The following is a 22,947-nucleotide window of genomic DNA, read 5'->3' on the forward strand; positions in this document are numbered from 1 at the left end:
GTACAAAGATTAAGACTCTTTCGTGAAATGTTTTGGCTTGCAGTTTGGTGAAGGGAAGGACAGAAACATAGGAGTTGGACAACTATCGGCGGTTAGTTGCTTGCTTATTAACATTTATTGGCAATTCACTGTCAGTGTTACCCTTCTACGATCATGGCCCTGTGTGCGTGTGACGCTGTGTTGTTTCTGTTAGAAATAACATGCAACTTCAGTGGCTCAACTAGATTAAAAAAAAATCACATCGTTTAAAATTGCACACGGGCGTCTTCAGGGCATGGTTGAAAAAGTCAAGGTGTTGGCCCGGATGGTGCGGTCAAGGCTCTGGCTGTTTTTTATGATCACACGGCTGTGATTTTGAGTTTTTTAAAATGAGCCCTGTGGACAGTCTTGAAATTGTTATCAACCCCCACCCCAGATATGGGACTGTCCTGGAACAGATGTTCAGAAATGTGCTTGGTGTGCCCTTTCATATTATGTGCCAAGGACTTGTTTGAACTGGTAGTGGGGAACCTTCATTATTGTTATCAGATGCAGCCAGTCATCCCTGTACGTAGTCCTTCAAGAAGGGTGGAAAAATATTTTCATAAAAGTTGGTTTTCATAGAAGTGAACCAATCAGCGCAGCGCACAGTCCTGCTCCAAACAATATCTCCCGTGAGACGTAGCAGGCAAGCGGCTTCCTTGTTGTTCAAGGACCAGCCGATCAATCCTGGTGGATTCAGCTTCCACAAACCGAACATCTAAATCTCCCGCCCATTCGATCCAGGAGATATTATGGGACATGGGTCTTAAATGGAGTTCATTTCCAGGGTGGGAAAATTGTGGAAGCTTCTCATTCATCCTTATTGCTCGTGAAACTTGGAAAAGTGTGACTTCCTTGAGAAGCAGAATTTGCAGGCTCGTTTGCTTCTTAAGCTCCGTGCAGGCAGGTGGTCCCTAGAGCTGATGTAGATGACCAGTGCTGACCATACTGTGAACGATTGCAGCATTTTGGAAATTTCCTAAAACCTCTTTCAGAAGGCAAGGAATATTGGAAAAGCAAACTGTTAATGATGAAGAGGAGGAACAGAGGGAGATAGTAGAAGATGAAATAAATGGATAGTTGCAGAATGCTTTCTTTCTTAACCAACCTGTGCCTTTTAACAATAAACACGTATACCCAGTGGGATCAATAGTGAACATTAAGTCAAAATCTTCATCAGCCAGTGAAAATGTACAGTGTTGTAAAGATGTATTTGTATTTCTCTCTCTCTCTGTGTATGTTTCTAAAAAAAAAACCCAGTTTCTGTAATGTTTACAATTGTTCACTTTAGTGTTTCACTAGAAAAGTGATTGTTGGTATGCATGAGATAAGTCCTTTTTTTTTCAGAAATTGGAAATCAAGTTAGGTGAGTGGATTTTGGTGCCGTACATGATGTTTCTTCCGAACGCACATAATCAGAGCGGTTTGTGGTTTGTTTTTAAGAATTCACATAAGGTTCCGCGGCAACAGCCCCCTTTCATGTTTATAGCGGTTTCTAGAACTCAGACGTAATCCTGATGTCAAAAGTGCTTCCCTCTTCCCCGCACTTGAAAATATATATTGGAAAATATAGAACAATGCTTCCATTTTGTATTTTTTATATTATTTTAAAACCCTTTTTTTAAAAAAGCAAGGGCAGTTTGTTAAAACAAGTCAACACCTAAGGAACTGTCATGTTAAAGTGGTTTCTGCAGGTCTTTGCTCCTTGGATAGATTAAAAACCGGATACGCATTTTCATCCCCTGTAAAAAGATGCACGAAATCAGTTGTCTGCCGATGTTTTTTCCACAGAAAGTGTATTTTGGGCGTAGAAATCCAGTTCTCTGAAAGAATGGAGGAGGAGAATCTTTGCATCCAACCCTTTGTTCTCGTGATAGTCACCAAAACAGCCTAGATGTTTAGAAAAATAAGTCAGGGTCAGGAAATACAGCTGCCTCGTGTACTTCCTGCCTCTCCAGATGTTCAAAGCCATGCGCAGAGCCGCGCCTGCACATACCTCACTCAACTGATCCCCTTTAGTAATTCCCAAGTGGTATGATGGCAGCTACTGGGGTTGTGAGAAAAACAAATGCTTCTGTGAGATCTAAGCCCACCCAATCTTGACGAAACGGGGATCTTTGATTTAGGGAGATACAAGGCATCCTTGGAGATTTAGATTGTAAACGTTGCACATAAACTTGATCGTATAATTGCTCATACTGAGGAATTTAAGAAATCTGCAAATTAAAATGTGCATAATATAATTTTTTTCCTCTTTTTTAAAAAAGCAAAAATTACTGGTTCAGGTTCAAGTCTTCTAAATATGTGTATAAATATAAATATATGTAAATAATTTTATGTGTAACAAAAAGTTGTATTTTCCATTACTGTGGTTTCTGTATTTTTGTCACAGTGCCTCCTCTTTTTAGAATATTAACCACTCTCCCCTCCCTTGTGTTTGACTCGTTGAACAACTATTTCTGATGGCTTGAAATTTGAATTTTCTGATTTGCCAACACTGTATTATAATAAAGCAAGTAATTGTCAGCAAAGCATGCTTTCATTTTTCCATTATTCCAGCAAAGTCTCATATTCAGGTTCTACAAGAAGAAAGAGAATGGCTAATAATATTGAATTAATATTGATTTTAGTAGTACTTAATTCATTCAAGAGAACAGCAGGATTCTTTTTGTTACGACTGCTTTCAAATAAGCAACCATACAGATTCTAAAGGCAGCACATTTATATTAAATTGGGTTCTGGTAGAGCTGATTTGGGGACCAACCTAGCAGTTTTATTTTATAAAAGACTATAAAAAAGAATGAAGATATGAAACTGTTCTATGATATCCTATATATGGTTCCAGTAGATGCTGTCATTCTCTTAACAACCCTTGGTGCTATCTTTGGGGATAGCAAAACTTTTGCGCTCTCAAAAATTTGTGCCTTTCTTGATACTGCCAGCGCTTCAGCTGTTTCCAGTAGTAAAATTGCAGTAGGTGGTCAGTAAACTGAAGTGATTTTAAAACTTCATTTTGACTGTTAATTACAGTGACCATATGTCCTTTATTATAAAGGACAGTTCTTTATTTCAGAACCTTTAGATTTATTTATTTTTCAAAAACTCACTTGTTCTTTATTTTGGTCATTTAAATTTTACCGTACAAATGGTACCGCTTCATGCACCGTCTTTCACATTCATGTGAAAAACATGGAAATTGAGTGGTCTTTTTAAAATAAATTGACATATACCGTTTGATTTTAGATATTTTTATTAGGTTATGCATTTTTGTAAAGTTTTTCTTGGTTTTGCTCTTGAATTTTCCTTTGTAAAGCAAAGTTAGAAACATAATTAAAATGTTTTATCCTTATAACCCTCTTTCAGATTTGCCCGTTTTTCAGTTTTGCCCTTTATTTTTCAAAGAAAATATGGTCACGGTACTGTTAATGGTTTTACGGGAGATTTTATAATGTACAGATTTATTAATATCTCCACCTCCCACCCTTGTTTTCCCACCTGACGATAAGAGCCCAGCATCTGTGTAGATAAGGATGGATTCTAACACTAAAATAAGGTCAGTACTAGCAGATGGTACACAAATCCTAAATAATATGAGAGGAACTGTGATCTGTAGTCCCCAAGCAAGCGCTTGAAATTTGTAACTTCAAAAAGGAAGGAAAAAAAAAAAAGAACCTGAACCTTGCGCAACGTCTTTACTGCATTCCCTTCTATGATACCATATAATGCATTTGCTAATTCTGTCTGCCAATAAGCCACTAAGCATTTATTTACAGTTGCACCACAGCTAAAAAGAACAAAGGCATGATATTCTTATAAATCATAATCCTGTTCATCTCCAGGGTTCAGGGGTTAGCGCAATCCCCAACATTGAATGAACCTTTCAACATCTGGAGAGGTGGATGGGACCCCTTAAACAGCCCAGGGATGCCTGAGTGTCATCAGGGGCCACAGAAAGGTGTCTTTTCTGGTGGGCTAAAGCAAAGTCTGGATGAAGTATCGGAGGGAAGCTAGCTGGATGTATGACTACAAGTTCTTCTGTTCTGTGATGTTTACTTGGTTTGGACACATGAGGTAAATAACTGGTCTCTGTCCAATTTTTGAAAATACTTCTGCAGATGGCCTGTTCTTCCCTGGGGCCTTGCAAGGAGGAGATTTCTACCAACTGAGTATGGTTCTTGTAATTTAAATTATTAAATTGGTAGGGAAAAAAAACATAAGCCACCCATATTAAAGTATTAGAAACAAACTAAAATTAGTTTATTTTTAGACAACAGTTGCAGCTGACGTTGCTGACAGTGTTTTCACCCAAGCAATGAAGATGTGAGTTCTAGAATTACTTCCCTTATGTGTTACAACGTCCAGCTCACGCACACAAAAATTACATGCTTCTTCAAAGATTTTGAGCTGCATCAAAAATATTTAAACTTCACTGCTTATGTTCACATATCTGCACATCTCCGCATCAGCGGCTTTGACAAAATCCTGGAAAGTTTTCTGTTCAGCAGCCGTTGCAGGCCTCACCGAAACACACTTAAAGACCTTCTGTTTTGCATCGTAATTTCCCATGCATCTGTGGACTCGGCCTCTGATTAATCTCGGTAGCTCCCGATCCTTTTTTCAAAGAAGAATAAAAGATGACTTCCTTTTTTCCTTACCCTTTCCCTGTAGAAATAGCACCACCAAATGTCTATTGCCAATTTATAATGTATTCCATCACTTTTAATATACATCTTAAGAGATTTATGGATAGTTTTTATTGCAATGATAAAATTCACAAATTGCAGAGTTAAGATATTATTCGCAGCCTCCTAAAATAAGGTTCTATAGAAATAATTGCTTCTTTAAGAAGGTTGACTTGTTCAAGAGAACCTGCCAGAACCAGGATGTATTGATTATATTTGTGAATTTGATTACAGTGTAGGTTGTTACGTCTCCAGCATACATAGCACATCCTTGATTAAAGATCACATATATATATATGTGTGTATATATACTTACAATCTCATAGAATACACATGACACACACTCTTTTCCATCTCTCAAAAGGAAGGTCTTTGCCCCAAACGATCCAGGGGTAACAGCAGAATCCAGAACACCTAAATAATGCAGCATAATTATTTGTCCTAAAGCTTTTCAGAGCTAAGACAAATGTTATTCTGTTGCTTTTGTAAGAAAAGACGTGCTCATCTAGTAATGTTAGCCAGGATAAATGTCCAGGTTTAGCACAGACGAGGACCTGCCCAGGTCAACATGCCGACTGAGCCCTGTACAAAGAGCCGCTCAGCTTTAGTGCAGCTGACTGTCTCCTATCTTGTGGTCCAGGAGAGATGAACAAATGTTGACAGAAGTGGGGATGTGAAAGATGTGCTGCTGCTGTTTGCTTAGTTACTCTCTGTAAGCAAGCAGCTGGGAGTAAGGACAGTGACTTACTATTCCCCAATCCCCCCTCCCAAAAATCCTAAGGGACAATTCCAAGGATAATTCTTTCTATTTAGTGAATTTTTCAACCATATGACTATAGATCACATTATTTTCCTTGTGTGTCAATCACATTTTATTTTGGGCAAGGCACAAAACTACTAATTACTCTTTGCCAGCATGATCTTATACCTCTGTCTTTGTGAAGGCACAAAGCTTTCAGAGAACACAGAAGACTCAGAAACACTTCCGCAGAAAAGATACACATTTTAAAGAATATTGAAGAAAGAAGTGTGGGGATGGGCGAACACTAATAACGCAGGGAATGGAGAAGAATTTTTGGGTGCAAGAGGTGATGTTAATAACTCAAAAGAGCTCAAGAGGTGATGTTAATAACGTGGGGGACTTTCATCAAAATGGTTGATGAAAGAACACCTAAATCATTTGGCCGTTGAGCAGAGATTGATTATATACTTTTACACTCTTGAATCATCGTGCGTAACTCACAATTGGTGGCAAAAGATTTTGCATCTTACAATCCAGCATTGTAAAGTGGGGTTCTACATTTATTTCACTAGGGTTTGTAACAATGGAAACTGGGACAGGCAGGGGGCCAGCTTATCTTCCAATAGTTGTGGATTGATCTAACTGAAGAAGCATTGGGAATAATCTATCTTTTCCACACATTCTCAGTCCCCCCCCCCCACCTCCATTTTGACTCTAGAAAATTCAACATTTCGGATTGTTTCCGAGCGGGTGTGCTGATATGGGAAAGGACAACCCAAATTACTTGGAAATGCCTTTTATTCAAAGAGCTGAAGAGGTTGGCTGAAATGTTTTAAAAGTAATTGATTCCTTTGGGATGATAAGACCAATATTCCTGTAAGGAAAACTGCCACAAGCATCTTAATGTACTCACCCAGTACCTCAAATAAGAGAGCAGTTTTATTAGTATACTGACTCCAGTGCTTCATGCTTTCAATGACAGCAGATAAAATTCTGAGAGAATTCTCTTTTTCCTTCACTTTAGAGTGGTATGCTGGCTTTTTCTTTGACACAGGGACGAAAAAAAGAAAGATAAACATAATGTTTGAGTTTAGGTGAGAACATTCTCTACTCCTTATAAGTCACCGGGCACTTCAAGAAATATTTTCAGTCTGGAAAGTAAGTAAGTAGGTTTGGAAGGAGATTCAAAAACATCCTATTAAGAGGCAAATATATGCACGCATGTATATCTTACCTGAATCATTCTGTTGCTTTGGAAATGGTCAGTTTTTTCCTTGTTCATGTCTTGTGGGCAAAGGCTGTGTTTAAATGTATATGAGGTACCCTGAGACTGCGGATTTCTCAACATGGCAGTTGGTACTGCAGGCCACTGGGAAACAGCCGAATCCCATTCGTCCTCTGCTTCTTTTTGGCTTCTCTCTGACACCTTTGGCAGGCCAGCTGATTTCTGGTACACGGATCCAGGGTTCATCAAACAGTCAGGACTGTCTCCAGGCTGTGAAAGCTTTCTGTGCCCTGTTCTACTGCCGGAAGCTGGAAAGTCATTTCTTTTCCAAACATTAGTGCAGGTGTTTCTTTCCTCTGGCCTGGAGTGAAATTAAGCATTATTATCTATTTGTCTACCTACCTACCTACCTACCTACCTACCTACCCGTTCATCCGCCCAGCTATCTACACATATTTAAAATATACACAGCAGCTTGTATTCTAAGCCCCTTTCTCCTCTTCCCACTCATTCCATTATATCAATGGCCATAGTACTCCATTTTAGGCAATTTATTTATTTATTTATTTATTTATTTATTTATTTATTTATTTATTCGGCTTGTATGCCGCCCATCTCCCCCACGGGTGACTCTGGGCGGCTCACAATAAAAAAGAAGAAATACAATTCTCTCCAAGATGGCTAAAAACTATAAATAATCAAAAAACATATTAAAAATACCCTTAAAAACCTCCTCTAATTTTGGCCCTATAAAAACCTGTAAGATGCTGGGGGGGGGGCAACCCATCACCCCCCCAGCCATCTCCACAGGTGCGGGCCCCCCTCTGCCCCCCAGGCCTTCTGGCAGAGCCAGGATTTGATCCCTTTCCTGAAGGCCACGAGGGAGGGGGCACACCGGACCTCAGGAGGCAGGATGTTCCATAGGGCGGGCGCTGCAGCAGAAAAGGCCCTCTGCCTAGACCCCACCAATCGAAATTCCCTGACCGGTGGGGTCTGCAACCTGCCCCCTCTGCTGGACCGAGTGGGACGGGCTGAAGTGACCAGGGCGAGGCAGTTCCTCAGATAGCCTGGTCCCGTGCCATGAAGGGCTTTAAAGGTGATGACCAACACCTTGAATTGGACCCGGAAACAAGCTGGTAACCAATGCAGCTCACGCAACCACGGTGTTATATGTGCCCTCCTAGGGGCATTAAGAACTGTCCGCGCCGCCGCATTCTGCACCAGCTGTAGCTTCTGGATACTCTTCAAGGGTAGCCCCATGTAGAGCGCATTACAGTAGTCCAACCCAGAGGTGACCAGGGCATGAGTGACCGTGCGGAGGTCCCCCTGATCCAGGAAGGGGCGTAACTGCCGCACGACACGAAGTCATGCAAAGGCCCTCCTGGCCATGACTGCCACCTGCTCTTCGAGCAGGAGTCGTGAGTCCAGGAGAACCCCCAAATTACGCACCGGGTCTGTCTGGGGCAGTGCAACCCCGTCAAGAACCAAAGATGACAAAGTCCCAGATCTTGAGGCTCCCCGTATCCACAGCCACTCCGTCTTACCAGGGTTCAGCTGAAGCCTGTTGTCCCCCATCCAGGCCCCCACAGCCTCCAGGCACCGCGAAAGGGTAGTCACAGCATCACTTAAGGCACCTGGGATGGAGATGTATAGTTGGGTATCATCAGCATACTGATGATACCTCACTCCATGGTGCCAGATGATCTCACCCAGCGGCTTCATGTAGATATTAAATAGCGGTGAAAGCACTGACCCCTGTGGCACCCCACACAGTAGGGGCCGGGGGCTGGACCTCTCGCTCCCTATCAACACCGATTGGGTTCGGCCTTGGAGAAAGGAGCTGAACCAGCACAACATTGTGCCATCCAACCCCAACTGCTGCAGCCGACCCAAAAGGATACCATGGTCGATGGTATCGAAAGCCGCCGAGAGGTCAAGAAGAGCAAGGATGGATGCACTACCCCCATCCCGCTCTCGCCAGAGATCATCTAAAAGTGCGACCAATGCTGTTTCTGTCCCATAACCAGGCCTGAATCCTGACTGATAGGGGTCCAGATAATCCGTTTCCTCCAGGATCCTCTGAAGCTGCCGCGCGACCACCTTTTCTACCACCTTCCCTAAAAAGGGGAGGTGGGAGACTGGACAGTTGTTGAGGACTTCAAAAGAAATGGCTGATAACAGTGTTCTCTGCGTTCATGCTTAATGCAAAAGTGCATTAAGCCTTTCCTCAAGCTGCCATCCTGTTTCTCTCGATCAAGGTAAAAGAAAAGTCTGTTTTAGTCAAGCTTGTCTCTTTGTGACTTCATTGGGACAGCCATGTCATTTTCATCGAATAATATGGAAGGGTTTTGCCATTGCCACTTTCTGGGAGTTTTTTTCCCCCCGTTTCCCAATCTGGTTTATAACCCCAGGGTTTCTTGGTGGCCTATCATCCAAGGATTAACCTGGGCCAATCCTGCTTAACTTCTGAGCCATGAGAAGACCTGCCAGGGCTTTTGTGTGTGTGCGCCTTCAAGTCAGCGTTGACTCCTGGCGACTGCCTGGACAAGTCCCTGCAGTTTTCTTGGCAAGGCTGTTCAGAAGCGGTTTGCCTGAGAGAGAGGGGCTGGCCCAAGGTCACCCAGCTGGCTTTGTGCCCAAGGTGAGACTAGAACTCAGAGTCTTCCAGTTCCTAGCCTGGTGCCTAAAACACTACACCAAACGGGCTTTCAGCCAGGGGCTTACAGTGCATATTTTTGTATTTCTGGCCCTGACACTTAGAAGAATTCTGATCAGTTTTGTTTACAACTCTTATTTCAGACTCAAGAGACTCTACTTCTTTGAGTGCGGCCAAATTCTGTCGTGTAAGATGCAAGCAGCTTGATGCTCATGCTTACCTAATTAATTGATCAATATCAGTTTTATGTACAGGAGTTTGATGGACAAGCTTACCTAATTAATTAATCAATCAATATCCATATTATGTATGCAATGTGTTTTATGGACTGGCCACTGACCATAATAAAGGATCTATTTATAGGGTATTAGTTTGTTAAGTGTCTAGGGAAGTTTTCAGTAGGATTCTGATTGATAATGCACCAGAGGTGACAACCAGCACAATTTGGAAAGTGCAGGGAGGTCCTGTCAGGAGATATCTGGACCAGATTTCTGCTCTGCTGCAGGTCACTGAGAAACATATGGATGTGAGAAAGCTTTCTGTACATGTGTTGGTTCAGAGAAAGCCCACAACAAAGTGAATAGGCTTGAATGATAGAATGTTTTGATGACTGTTTGCCCTGCCCACCCAACAGCAGGAGCTTCCTTAAATACTCACTGTCAAAGACGCTCAATATAAACATTATACTACAGGTTTGCAAAAGGGCTCCAGGGATTCTGTGGATATTCCCTCTGTCTTTGCTGAATCCCCAACTATATTACAATCCTCTGTCTTTATTAAAATGGGGGGAGGGCTGGGGGAGCTAGTGGTAGCACAGTGGACAACTTGGCGTGGAAATAGAATCAAAGAGGCAGTAGGGTAGAATTGTTCAGGGTAGGATGGCGATATTTGCACTGTTGTTCAAATGCACTCTGTCTATACCGACAGCTCCCCTACTCCCCCACTTTTGGGGGGAGGATTTTTCTCCCCATCACTTCTGGCAAAAGGGTTGACCTGAGAATTACAAGCAACACGAAGAGCTATGCAGGCAGATCGGACGTAAAAGGATCCAGTTCCGAGAACTAACAAATTATGACCTCAACCATGCATCAACATTCATTCTGGAGAATGTCACCCACCTCCGGTTATTCAAGTTGCTTCCTGCATGAGGCATTGTAGGTTTTGATGTGTGTTGCTGCCTTAACAAAGAAGATGGAATAGGAAGCTCTGCTGGGCTTCAGAGAAAAGGTTTAGTCATTACCATGAACAATGAAGATTAAAACCTTAGATACAGTACAGTCATATAGTATTGATTTCCATAACCCTGAAATAAATTTGATTTCAGGAATATAAAGCTATAAAAGATATTGGAACCACATACTCAGTGCCTACTGTTTTCTGCAGTTGAATTGGTTCTGGCTTCTCAGTTTCCCATCCAAAATCTTTAAAAAATCAAAAGACACGGAATGATTGATTTGAATCAAGTTCCTGATCTTGGTAACATCAATTTGTGATATTAAGAAAGAAAATGTGAACTGTGTTATATGTATATTGTTAACTTCCTCACTGGGGCTATTTGCTCTCATTTTAGAATGCTCCATTCCAGAATTCCTAATCCCCTAACCTTTAAGCCAGTGTTTCTCAACCTCATCAACTTTAAGATGAGTGGACTTCAACTCCCAGAATTCCTCAGCCAACATAAAAATTGGGTACTAATGGACCTTTTCCCTGGTGGTGCCTCTGATTTGTGATTCTATCCCAAGAAAGGCTTATCTGCCATCCATGTTTTGGCAGATTTATTCATAAGTGCCTCCTTTAATACAGCCGTCTCCAATCTGATGAGATCCAGTGGAGGTGGGACTCTGACTGTGAGAATTCCCAGCCCAAAGAGATAAGCCATCTGGAGGGCATCTGGGAAGGATGGTCTAACTTTTAAAGGCTGCCTATGGAGTTGGATACGACAGGACACCATACTGAAATGTTTCACTGGATCAAATTTAAAGATCTAGATAATTCAGTACTCTCCAGTGCTGGCCATTCAGTTCAGTTCTATATCACAACAATAATACAATGCCGATCATTTCATATTGCTTACCCCCAGCTTCTGGAAATTGGAAAAAAAAACTGCCTGTAAACATGGCTAATAGCTCATGATAGACCCAACACTCTTAATAATCAGTTTTATAAAATGTTACCAGTATAATCTCTGAGTTCCTATTTTTATACAAGGCATGGATGTGGTATGAGTGAATGTACTGTTTGAAAAAGCTGGGTAAGCAGTCATATTTATGGTTGTCCTATTATACATTTTCATTTTTCAAATATGCCTTTGTAGAGGCACAAGGCAAATGCAAGCTGGAAGCTTTTCACTTTTCCCGTTCCCTTCATATCAACAAGAATACGACTAATTATTATTCCAATAATTAATTCTGGCAGAAATGTGCATAGACAGCTTTTCAGGTATAGAGAAGATGATAAATATCTCTTTTTGCATTAATACAAAAGCACATTAAAGAATATTCCTTCCTGTAACACATGGACCTGGAATCTTAACCATTAAAAAAAAAAAGGCGGTTACAAGAGCTATCATTTAAATGCCAATCTTCTATGTAATTCATAAGGATAAAGGAGTTTTTTGCTATGCCCAGAAATTTCAACCCTAGGCTAGAAAAATATTTCTTTGCTATGAAAATGCATTTCCTAAAATGTGTGGTCTACCACTCACCTGCTAGCATGGCAGAGAAATTGAAATTATCAGCTGAATTGTTACCAGTTGGCTCATTTTGAAGCGGGTTTGATGTGAGTGGCTGTTTGGTCCTTTTTTTCTGATTGAAGAGTGGGACCGGAAGACAGCCTAACATTTGAAGTTGCAATATAAGGTACAATTAAGAAATTGTGAACTCCTTTGGTGCAATAATATATACATCCAGAAATGCACACCCCTTCATCCTAATAAGTGATTTGCTTTAATGTGGCAGTGGTGTGACTCACTGGAGCTCACTCGTCGGAAAGGTTTGCATCCCTGCACAGAGCATCGCTCCATCTCTGGAACCTTCTCCAGGCAGGAGATGCGAAGGATCCAAACAGAGCTCTCCACAGTATCTCATTAATAGCTCTATTTTATTTATTTATGCAATTTCTATAGCTGCCCATCTCAGTCCAAGTGACTCTGGTCTCATTAATACCTTTGGTATCAGAACAAGTTAATTTGCTTGCATGTATCTGCCCAAGCTATCATTTCTGTCCGACCTTGACCAGCAATGGCTAACGCATCCCTGCTCACTAGAATTCTAGCCCTCCCATACTACCAACCCAATATTATCAGTATTATTAATGTTTATTGAGAAGGTACCCGTTCTGGTATCTCTTTTGGCACCAGGCAAAAATCTCTTATCTGTCCAGGCATTTTCAACACCCTACATCATTACTCTCACTGCTGATTTATGGTTTGGTTTTATTGGTTAATTAGCCATTCCTGTTTATTACATTGTTTTATTGCTGATATTGTTTTTCTTGTTGTTGTTGTTATTCCCTTCAAGTTATCCTGGGACGTCATGCTGAAAATTCCCTTCTTCCATCAATCAACCAATACGAAGTGAGTTTTTTAGGGATTGCACAAAGAATAAACAAGAGCGTGATCCCTGCCTGCATGTTTGTCTAACAGTCATCAAACCAGTCAATCCTAAAGGAAATCAACCCTGACTGCTGACTGGAAGGATTGATCCTGAAGCTCAAGCTCAGATACTCTGGCCACCTAATGAGAAGAGAGGACTCTTTGGAGAAGACCCTGATGCTGGGAAAGATGGAAGGCAGAAGGAGAAGGGGACGGCAGAGGATAAGATGGTTAGATGGCATCACTGAAGCAATGAGCATGAAACTGAGCAAACTCAGGGAAGCAGCGAAGGACAGGAAGGCCTGGCGTGATATGGCTCATGGGGTCACGAAGAGTCAGACACGACTTAACGACTGAACAACAACAACATTGTACAAGAGAAAATTGAGTGGAGGGTTGGAAGAGACAGAACAGATTTCCCTGTGAATTTTTCATAAAGGTTTATAATAGTTAAGGCTCTCCATTTTTTAGGACCTTCCCTCCTGCTTTCCAGCATATTTTAATAGCCAAGGAATTATGATTGTTTGCAGTTTGTAGCTAATATTGATTAATGCAGGAAATCTACTCAGCGAACACTTGTTATTCCACCAATAAAAAATAGGATAAAATAAATGAGCACATCACTTTTCTGAATTACAGAGTCACCCATCGAAGGGGAGTGAATTCTGGCAGGGGCATCCACTGAGAGGTGTGTGTGTCTCAAAAAAGGTAAGATGGTGATTGAAGCCCCCCCCCCCTTTATGTGTGTTGCAAACTTGTAAAAAGAGGCAGGGCTTCAATGACAGCCACCATCTTGACTTTAATGATGGGTTCACACAATTAAAAAAACATGTGCAATGTCTTAATTAGGACTTCTTCTCCCATCTTTCTGGATGGTTGCAGTCTTCTCATAAAAAGGAAAATAAAGTCTGGGAAGGGAAGAATGGGAAGAAAATTACAGAAATGCCCCCTGACTTAATAGGAGGTAACATGGGAGATGTTTGATCACCTTTTGCACGGACTGCAACCTAACGCCCTAAATAATATTGCTCACTCCACTCATCTTGCTGGTCATCGGGTCGGAAATTGTAATAGCTCCCCCCCGATTCCACGCCAGTTGAGATGGATACCTGCTGTACTACGCATCAAAGAACTGTCAGTGAAATTCCTCTTCATCTCTTTATTTCTAGATAACTGCACCTGAAAAAAAAAATAATTTACTTAGTATCCTGTTCTTCTAGAGGAAATAGGTTGGAAGATAGTTGCAATAGATCAGCAAAGCATTTTAAGTTCCTGCTACAGACACCCACACCCACACATAAACAGGAAAAAGTTGAGCTACCATTGTCTATAAATACATAATCTGTGATTATTTAACCCTGCAATCCTATTCTCCTCTAGAAAGTACTGAAAAAAAGCTGATTCTAGATATTTCAGCGGGAAACTAATGCCAGCTGCCACCAAAATAGGTGTTTTGGATTTGTTTCTTTTGATTTCTTCCAATCTGCACCAACTTGTCAACTTTTGGAGCGCCAAGGACGTGAAAATATTCAGCTGTACACCATCTTCAGCATAAGAAAAGCTCACACCCCATAAATGCCTTGACTTTTAGTTGTTTTGCCTTTTTGTTAGCTTCATTAATAATTTAGTGGTTATATTATAGTTTTGTTAATACTGTTGTACATAGCTACATTTTTGTCTACTCATAACTTAAGCATAATGCTTTTTTAACAAAATGATATTTTCATAATAGTAGTGGGGATTTTATGTGATCAATAACTTCAATATTAAAGTTTTCTCCTCTTAAAAGAAATGGGAGGGGGAATAAAGTAATCTGCAGATCTCTAGAGCCTAAAATACTATACAGTAGATGCTCTTCTGGGAAGAGGCCAGACAGTTTCTATTTAGAGACTTTAAAATTAAAACATTTCTTTAAATGAGTGGTGTTACCACCTTAAACAGTGCTGAAGGACGTGGGATTAAGCTATTACCTATTTATTTTAAAGAGTTGTTATTACAGAACGAAGTTATATTTCATATAATTTTTGAATACTTTAATTTTATATTGCAATTTATGCATTTATTTATTTATTTGGTAAATTTTTATAGCTGCCCATCTCACATACATGACTGTGCGAGCTACTCAGAAGAAACTAAAGTTACACAGATAGATGTTAGATAGATGATAAGGATAGATAATAATGATAGATAGATGATAGTAATGACGAATAGATAATTGATAGATGAAAAATAAAAGATAATGATTGATAGAAATATATAGATAAAAATAATGGTAGATGATATATAGATAAAAGATAATGATAGATGATAGACAATGATCAAGATAATTGATAATGATAGATGATAGATAATGATCAAGATAATGATTGAGAGACGAGAAATGAGAGGTGAGAGATTGATAATGATAGAAAGATAGATAGACAGACAGACAGAAAGAAAGACAGATAGATATAGATCATTGATAGATGATAGATTGAGATATGATAGATAGATGCTGTAGATAGACACACACACACACAACTGTATTTTATAAACAGCCCAACAAAGACCTAACACGTTTTTTTTGGCTTCAGCCTAGCAAAGCTGTAAACCTGGACATGATTATTTGCAAGCCATGATTTATGGCTTTGCAGCCCAAACACAATTCTGGTTTCCTTTTCCAACCATAGTTAAACACCGTGGCTCAGAGCGATGGAAGCTCTCGGTTCTGTGACTATGTGTAAAAACGGGGGAAAGAGCTACAAATCATCACGGCTTAGAGTTTGGAGGGGGGATGCCAAGAAAAACCTGGCCCTTGATCAATTTAATGGCAAATTTAGCTTTCTTGACGGCCCGTCTGCTGCTTCAGACCCTGCCGAGCTCTCCTCACACGGGCTTGTATAAAATAATCCCAATAATCTTTCTGCCTTGCGTCTTTGGGGCCGAAGAGAGAAACGTTTGAGCAGGACTCCGGCTTCGCTCCCCTTTCTGAGAAGAAAGCCTCGATGCGCGTCCACCGGAGGAAGGCGAAGGCCGTCCGGGAGGGACGGAGCCAAAATGGACGTCGGGGAGGCGGGAAAAGGGCCTCTCTGGCTGAGGGGAAAGACGCGCAAATATCTCTGGCGGGTTTTAGGTCTTTTTTAGGTTTGTGCACCCCCCGGAGTCCACTGGAGTGGGGTGGCCAATAAATTTAAACAAATAAATGATGATGATGTTGATGACGATGATAATAGTAATGATAAAATGGGGCTGGGGACACAAAGGGCCTCAAGGCAGGAATGGCCAGATTGGTGAGGAGGAGGAGGAGGAGGAGAAAGGGCTCTCCTTTCCTCACATGGCTCCCTCTGGGAGGAAGAAGCTGCTGAGGAGCAAAATGGCAGGAGGAGGAGAGGAGAGGAGAGGAGAGGAAGGAAGGAAGGAAGGAAGGAGAAACTGCAAAGGGAGAAAAAAATGGTGTCAATGTGGGCCAAAGGTGGCACCATAATGTCAGCTTGTTTGCTTTATGCCCCCAGAGAGGATTTGCCAAGGAAGATGGTGGGGACTGTCCAGAAGGTGCTTATTTGGGTTTGAATCCAGGCATTGTGGTTTGCAAACCGTGGCTTATGCTTGACAAGCTGGTTGAAGCCTGGTGACAAGCCATGATGATGTCATGTGGGCGAGGTCATAGCACACCTCATGAGTGGCGTGGTTTGTGTGTCAAACTGCACAGCTCACGCCGGTGCCCAGTGATGTCACAATGCAGGTGACGTCATCTGCTCTCTAGTGATTCATCTCACGTTCACTTTGCTCTGCAGTTAATTCGTGTCAGGCGCCCAATGATGTGACGGTGCGGGTGATGTCATTTGCTCTCTCGGGTAGCATTAAACAAACCATACCTCAACACGAGATGCGAAGAATTTTTCTACAAGTGCTAAAAAACAGAACAAAACACGGCTCTTGTGCCTTTTTTGCCCACCTAACATTTTTGCCCGCCAATGAGTTCTGCAACAACGCCAAGGATATCTTTGAGCTCATTCTGCATGATGCATCTCTGCAATATTTGGCAGCTGAGCTGTCAACTCCTAAAAGTTTGCAAGACCTGTCTGTCTGAATTTATCCCCCATCGGGCAAAAGCTTTTTGGATGTGAGATTTTATCTCCAGGGTTGGGCAAAAAAAACCAAACAAACCAGGAGCCAAAATCCCTTTCCTGTACAATACTGCAGCTTTTCCTGGAGCTGGAGCTCCAAAGGCAGGCTGGGAGTTGTAGTTCCAGCATCTTTGGGGAAGGATGTCTCTGTGATCTGTTTATTTCAGTGTTTCATAGCCTTAGCAACTTTAAGTCGTGTGGACTTCAACTCCCAGAATTCCCTAGCCAGTGTGCTTTAAGATGGGTGGAACTCAGAATTCTCCAGCCAGCATGCTTAAATTTGCCAAGGTTAAGAAACACTGGTTTGTTTGAAAATCTGGTAAGTGCTGACTGGACTCCAGTCCATACAATCTGGATTTTATTTTATTTTATTTTTTGAGACAGCCCTAAATATACCCCACTGTGCATCTTTAGGAGGCAGGCCGTAAAACCTACACTTCCTTCTTGGTTCATTTTAGCTCTTTTCTTTAAGCATTCTGGACCGGAACAGATGCTTCTCTCCCTCCTTCCCTCCCTCCCTCCCGCTGCTTTTTATCCTCACCATCACCCTGCAAAGGTTATTAGGAGAGAACCTGGCATTTTGCACGCAAACCTTGCTGATTATTTGTATTACTCTCCTTATTGCCTTGTTCTCCCTTTCCCCCCCCTTAAAATGCAAAGCAGGTTGTGGGAAGTCTGAAACAATTGCTGCATTCATGCAGTTATGCCCAGCTTGTCTATTGAATTAATCCGCTTTCTGGATCTGTGCCATCCAGGGAACCTGAAACTGTCAGGACTGGTTTGTGCAACTTAACGACGGTCCAAAAAATCAGAAAAGATGAGCGCTAACCAAACTTGGCAAGTTATGCCTGCGCAGTTGCTAAGCTTTTAACTGATAATCAGATGTGTTATATGAACAAAGCTATTTTGAAAAATAGACCCTCACTCAGTTCCTAGGGGCTGGTGAAGTCCCCAACCCAGTACTCTCCAACTGCCTGTCGCTCCCAGCCAGCAACAGCTCCTCTGGATGGAAATTATGAGGATTTTAGTTCCAAGCCACATCTGGAGGGGGCCTGGTTGAGGAAAGCTGCCTAGCACAATTTTTCAGTACGCCAAAACATCTGTGAGAAAGGCTACCTTTCTACCCTTGCTTTTTACCGTGAGCCTTCTTATGTTATTGCATTTTAGATTGTAACCTTCTGGGGGCAGAGATCTGGCTTCTGGTATTTTCCAAAGCTCCATGCCTGTTGATACCGCTAAACAAAACAGGCCTCTAACCAAAATTGTCTTTATTGTCTGAAGTCCACACTCAAGGATAGCATCGTTATAGGTCAACTCAACTTCCAGCAGCAATGCTGGGGAATCTTTAATTATCTGTTTGTTTGAAGAATTGATACGGCCACCCCTTGTACTACTGTGACTTTGGGCCCCACACAAGGACTTGAAACCAGAAAAACAAAACAGAACAACTGGACTTATTAAAAAAAGAAATTACAACCACAATCAATCAATATATCATGGGCCAGAGGTCCAGATCATTCCGTCTTAGCAAATCATTCCATCTTACCCTAACCCTAACCCTAAAAAACCCCCACAACCATTAAAAAACTAACCACCAGGGCTCACCTAAGTTCCTGGCCCAAATGCACACATGTCTTTAATGCCCCACAGAAGGCAAACAGATTTGGGGGGTACTGTTCCACTGGGCAGGCACTGCAACAGAGAAGGTGCAGCGCTGGGTCCCGCAAGCTGCCATGGCTTGATGGAAGGGACCTGGATCATGCCTTCTCTGTCGGTTCTGGTGGGGCGAGCAGAAACCATTGGAGACGGGCGGTCCCACAAGTACCCTGGTTCTATGCTATGTATATGTGATAACCAGCACTTTGAGCCACAGTAGCTCACAGAGCAGAGGTGTTATGTGTGCGTGATGTGGAACATCCACCACTGCATTGTGGACCAGTTGCTCCTTCTAAATCAGTGTTTCTGAACCTTGGCAACTTGAAGACGGGTGGACTTCAACTCCCAGAATTCCCCAGCCAGCATGGCTGGCTGGGGAATTCTGGGAGTTGAAGTCCACCCGTCTTCAAGTTGCCAAGGTTCAGAAACACTGTTCTCAATGCTCTTCCAAGACAGCCCCTCGTAAAGCACATTACAGTAATCCAAATGGAAAGCAAATATGGCATGAGTTGGCACGAGTACTCTTCCTGGTCCAGAAACGGGTGCAACTGGCACACAAGGTGAACCTGTGCAAAGGCCCTCTTATCCACGGCTGCCCCCTGTTCTTCGAGCAGAAGCCAGGAGTTGAAGCAGACAATTTTTCTCCGCATTTCAAGACAAACTGCCTTGATCCATATATCTTGATTTAAAGCGTGAATTGGAATGCACTTTGTTGTTCCGGCTGTTTCACACGAATCCGAATGTTGGGATTCAGTTCAAAAACATAACCCGGGTGCATTAAAAATCTGCATTTTAGTGTTTGATAGGCATATTAATGCATATACTCAGCGAACTGAGGACGTCCCAAATGTCAACTTTCAAACTGTGTTTTTTTCCTTTTAAGTTGCAGATTCAGAAATTAAAAGGAACAGAACCCATGTAAAGTAGACCAGAAGTGGACACACTAGGAAAAAAGAACCTTACACAAATTCCATACTGAAGAGAATTGTTGGTAACTTAAAACTAGGTCATTTTCCTAATTAATTGGGCATTGTTTGTCTAATTCTTAGCCAACTCCAGGTCTTTATGGAGCCTTCTCTCTTCCGCTGGATTGGCTGCACTAGTGGGAATTAAACATCCTTTGGAAGCAGCCAACCCATTTTAAAAGTGAAAAGAAGTTTCCATGGTTTTAATCTGTTTAGAGTTGCTCTTTTCTTGAGACAAAGCTGCTGGCTTTGAACGAAATAAGGAATCGAAACAATTTGTCCAGCTTTTGGAAAAAATAATCTCAGTCTTTTGGGGAGGAGGATTTAGGGAGAAAAGTGGAAAATGGTGGGTATATTTATGGCACCATATGAACACTCTCAGCTCGTATAAAATGTGCTATAATTCCAGAGGCACTGCATTATTCCAGCTCTTTACAGCTGCTCTGATTCACTGCTGCTGGGGGCTTGTTAATTAATAGCCTTGGGAAACGAGGTCAAAAGAAGGCAGCAACAGTTCCTGAGCATCAAACACAGCTACTCCTGTCTTGTTTCATAAATTATTGAGGAGGTTTTCTACAAACTTAAAAAGAGAGGGAATGTACCTGGAATAAACAGCATCTATCTTGGGTAATCAGCTGGCAGGTTCAGCACATCCTTGCTCTTGTCTTTCACTGTTCCGTTTACAGGAATTTCAGGTTTGTAAAAATCTAAGGCTTAGGCCTGGTTATTCCCTGAATGGCGTGGGAGAGCAGAAGGCAAGCGGCAAGCTATAGGCTAGATTTTTAAATCCTGTAAGATTTAAGATCTTTTAAAACCTGCAATGTTTTACATTCCTGGAGGAAAGCAAGAACAACCGACTTCTAAAACTTTGCCAAGGAAACCACGGGCTTGTGACCTTGAAGCCACCAGTGGTCAAGCTCAAATGAAGGGACTTTTTATCTTTCTAAAAGAGATTTCGGGAGGGGGGCAATGCTTGGCCGAGCTTTTTTGTTTTATGCATTCCAGCACATTCAGCGCCACACAGAGCATGCTCATTTTTTTAAAGTCACCCCTCCATGCTCCGAAAAGGGGGGAAGCAAAACTTTCAAAGAGTCACTCTTCCACCAGCCCTGAAAATATGCAAGTTATTTGCACGATCTCCGGGCGATCGGGCAAACAAAGAAGGAAGTGTTTCCGCTCTCCTTTGGCTGGGCTGTGTGTTTCTTGCCCTTGGCGCCAGAGGGCACGGGAAGCAACGGAGTCTGACTCCGGCACAAAAAGTGAGCTTTACAATCGGGCCCATTCCTCCTAGCAATCTGCATTCGTTTGGGGAGAACAGCAGGAATCTTTCGCCCAAGGTTTAGGGTTGGGGGGCTTGGTTTCCATCCCCAAAGCCGGAGGGGGGAAGCCATTACCTGGAAGCTTGTGCTGGTGCTGTCCGGCTTCATTTTGAAGAGGGTGGCTTTGGCACACAGTCTTCAGTCTCCCCCCTCCCTTGCCTTCCACACACATCTCTTTGTTAGTGCTGGTCACATATTTCTCCAGACCTCTGGACCCAATCAGCTCACGCGTGATTGTGCAAAGCAAAATTGCAAAGCGAGCGAAAACTGTTTCTTGCTCATCTTCGCCACCACTGGCACGCTTGGCCCTAATAATGGGTGTGGGCAAAGAAGCCCACGGTTTCTCTTTTACTTATCCGGTGGCCCTCTTTTGCTGCTTTTCGCGGTGAGGCACTTGTGAGAGAGAGAGAGAGAGAGAGAGAGAGAGAGAGAGAGATGACAGATATCTGTTTCTGTTTCTAATGCAGCACTTCTCAACCTTAGCACCTTTAAGATATGTGGACTTCAACTCCCAGAATTCCCCAGCCAGCATGGCTGGCTGGGGAATTCTGGGAGTTGAAGTCCACATATCTTGAAGGTGCTAAGGTTGAGAAACACTGTTCTAATGCATTTTTGGGCTTGGTTGTACCCTGCCCACAGCCTGTTAGGATTAGGATGGGCTGTGCATGTTATAAAATAAATAAAATAAATAAAAGGAATAATAAGTAATCTCTTAATAATGGTAATGATAATGAGAACAATGAGGAGGAGGAGGATAATTAAAGGTCTTCTCCTCCTCACAGGCCTGCAGCCAGGGAAATGTTAGTGGTCTCTCCTCCTTACTTTTTATTACATTAAAAAAAAAAACCCTAAACAGATAATGTCCAATTTTTGGTGCCACCCCGCCCCCCCCAACATTTTAGTCTCTGGTAGGGCAAATCTCAGTCAGAAGGGAGAAAGAACAGTTTTGATCTTTGAAAAATGGACTGTAGAGAAAGAGGTGAGCAGGGTCGCTCCGGGGGGTCAAAAAAGTCAAGATGGTTGCTGTAATCATGGCCTGTCCTTTTTTAAATGTGTGTTTTAATACTATCCACACATCTGGACGGTGTTTTTTATTACCTTCCCTCCCTTTTGACTATACATTTCCCTCTTTCTCCATACAGCCAGGTTGGAAACATTCTCTAAGTCGATATCAAGGCACCCTACGTTGTTGAACGTCTCGTTCCAACCTACCTACTTGGTTTTAATGTCTTTGCAGCATGTTTCTCCCTTGCAAACTTCAGAATATCCTCTCTTTTCCTCTCCCCCACCCCCCAGGATTAAATCTTTATGCAAACCTCAAAGCCAGGTCACCGATCCAGGTTCCAGCTGTTTCCAGCTGCTTGGGTCAAACTGTGCGTCGATGAACGATATCGCTCTTGTCATTAAGGCAAATACATTCAAGCCGTTGACAGTGACCTGCAACTCCACTTCTGGTGCTTGTTTATTGAACGTTTTGTCCCTTTATTTCATTTCTCACTTCTTTGCTTTTTGGACCTGCTGCATGATGGCGAACGCTTTCAGTGGAAATTGGAACAAAGGAAACGAAATTAAGTCGAGGATGGAGAGATTCTGCACAGACCCTTTCTCGCCTCCTGTGGCAGCCGGAACGGCACTGCCACAGTCACCATCTTGACTTTTTTGACCATGCTCTGCAGACATCCTTGCCTGGCTGATAAAGTTAGGGAGGGAGCCAATGCTAGGAAGGCTGTGCTATGTGTTAATTGGCCCATTCCTTATTAATCACATTATGCAATTTGCATTCTTAAAGAAGGCCAAGCAAACAGGGAGGAAATTAACTTGGCATATTGTCTGGAATTACAAGGAACAGATTTTCTCCAAAGGCAGAAAAAAAAAAAACTAAGTTGGGGCCACTTCCATGAGTTTCTTCTCATGGAAGCATGTCTGGGTTTTATTTTTATTTATTTATTTAGTGGATTTATATTGCCGCCCCCCTCAAATACG

The 22,947-nt window shown here is 42.2% G+C and overlaps 2 protein-coding genes across 5 annotated transcripts in view; one reads left to right on the top strand and one right to left on the bottom strand.

The window, feature by feature from the left end:
• Positions 1-13,007, top strand: part of LOC148213643 (LHFPL tetraspan subfamily member 7 protein-like) — a 98,336-nt gene extending 85,329 nt beyond the window's left edge. The window contains exon 3 of the mRNA XM_088131292.1: positions 12,845-13,007. Within this exon, the coding sequence (XP_087987418.1) occupies positions 12,845-12,966 (122 nt within the window). The 3' untranslated portion in view covers positions 12,967-13,007. The remainder of the gene's footprint in view (positions 1-12,844) is intronic.
• Positions 4,301-21,314, bottom strand: SPATA22 (spermatogenesis associated 22). Of its 4 annotated transcripts, none has more exons than XM_025173599.2 (9): positions 21,040-21,308; positions 14,028-14,097; positions 12,031-12,159; positions 10,687-10,747; positions 10,445-10,540; positions 6,680-7,031; positions 6,359-6,488; positions 5,020-5,117; positions 4,301-4,632 (listed from the first exon to the last, which is right to left on the bottom strand). In XM_025173599.2, the coding sequence occupies exons 1-9, from the start codon at positions 21,070-21,072 to the stop codon at positions 4,441-4,443; spliced, it is 1,161 nt and encodes a 386-aa protein (XP_025029367.2). In that variant the 5' UTR covers positions 21,073-21,308; the 3' UTR covers positions 4,301-4,440. The 4 variants fall into 4 exon arrangements, with proteins under 4 accessions (XP_025029367.2, XP_087987416.1, XP_025029368.2 ...); XM_088131290.1 differs by lacking the exon at positions 21,040-21,308 and adding an exon at positions 20,248-20,417; XM_025173601.2 differs by having other exon boundaries at positions 4,521-4,683; positions 21,040-21,314.
• Positions 21,315-22,947: the final 1,633 nt, after the last annotated feature.

The sequence above is a fragment of the Python bivittatus genome, unplaced genomic scaffold, assembly GCF_059951505.1.
Source record: "Python bivittatus isolate LINGU-HERP-01145 unplaced genomic scaffold, Pbiv_v1 ctg000940_np1212, whole genome shotgun sequence".
In the NCBI taxonomy this organism is placed as follows: domain Eukaryota; kingdom Metazoa; phylum Chordata; class Lepidosauria; order Squamata; family Pythonidae; genus Python; species Python bivittatus.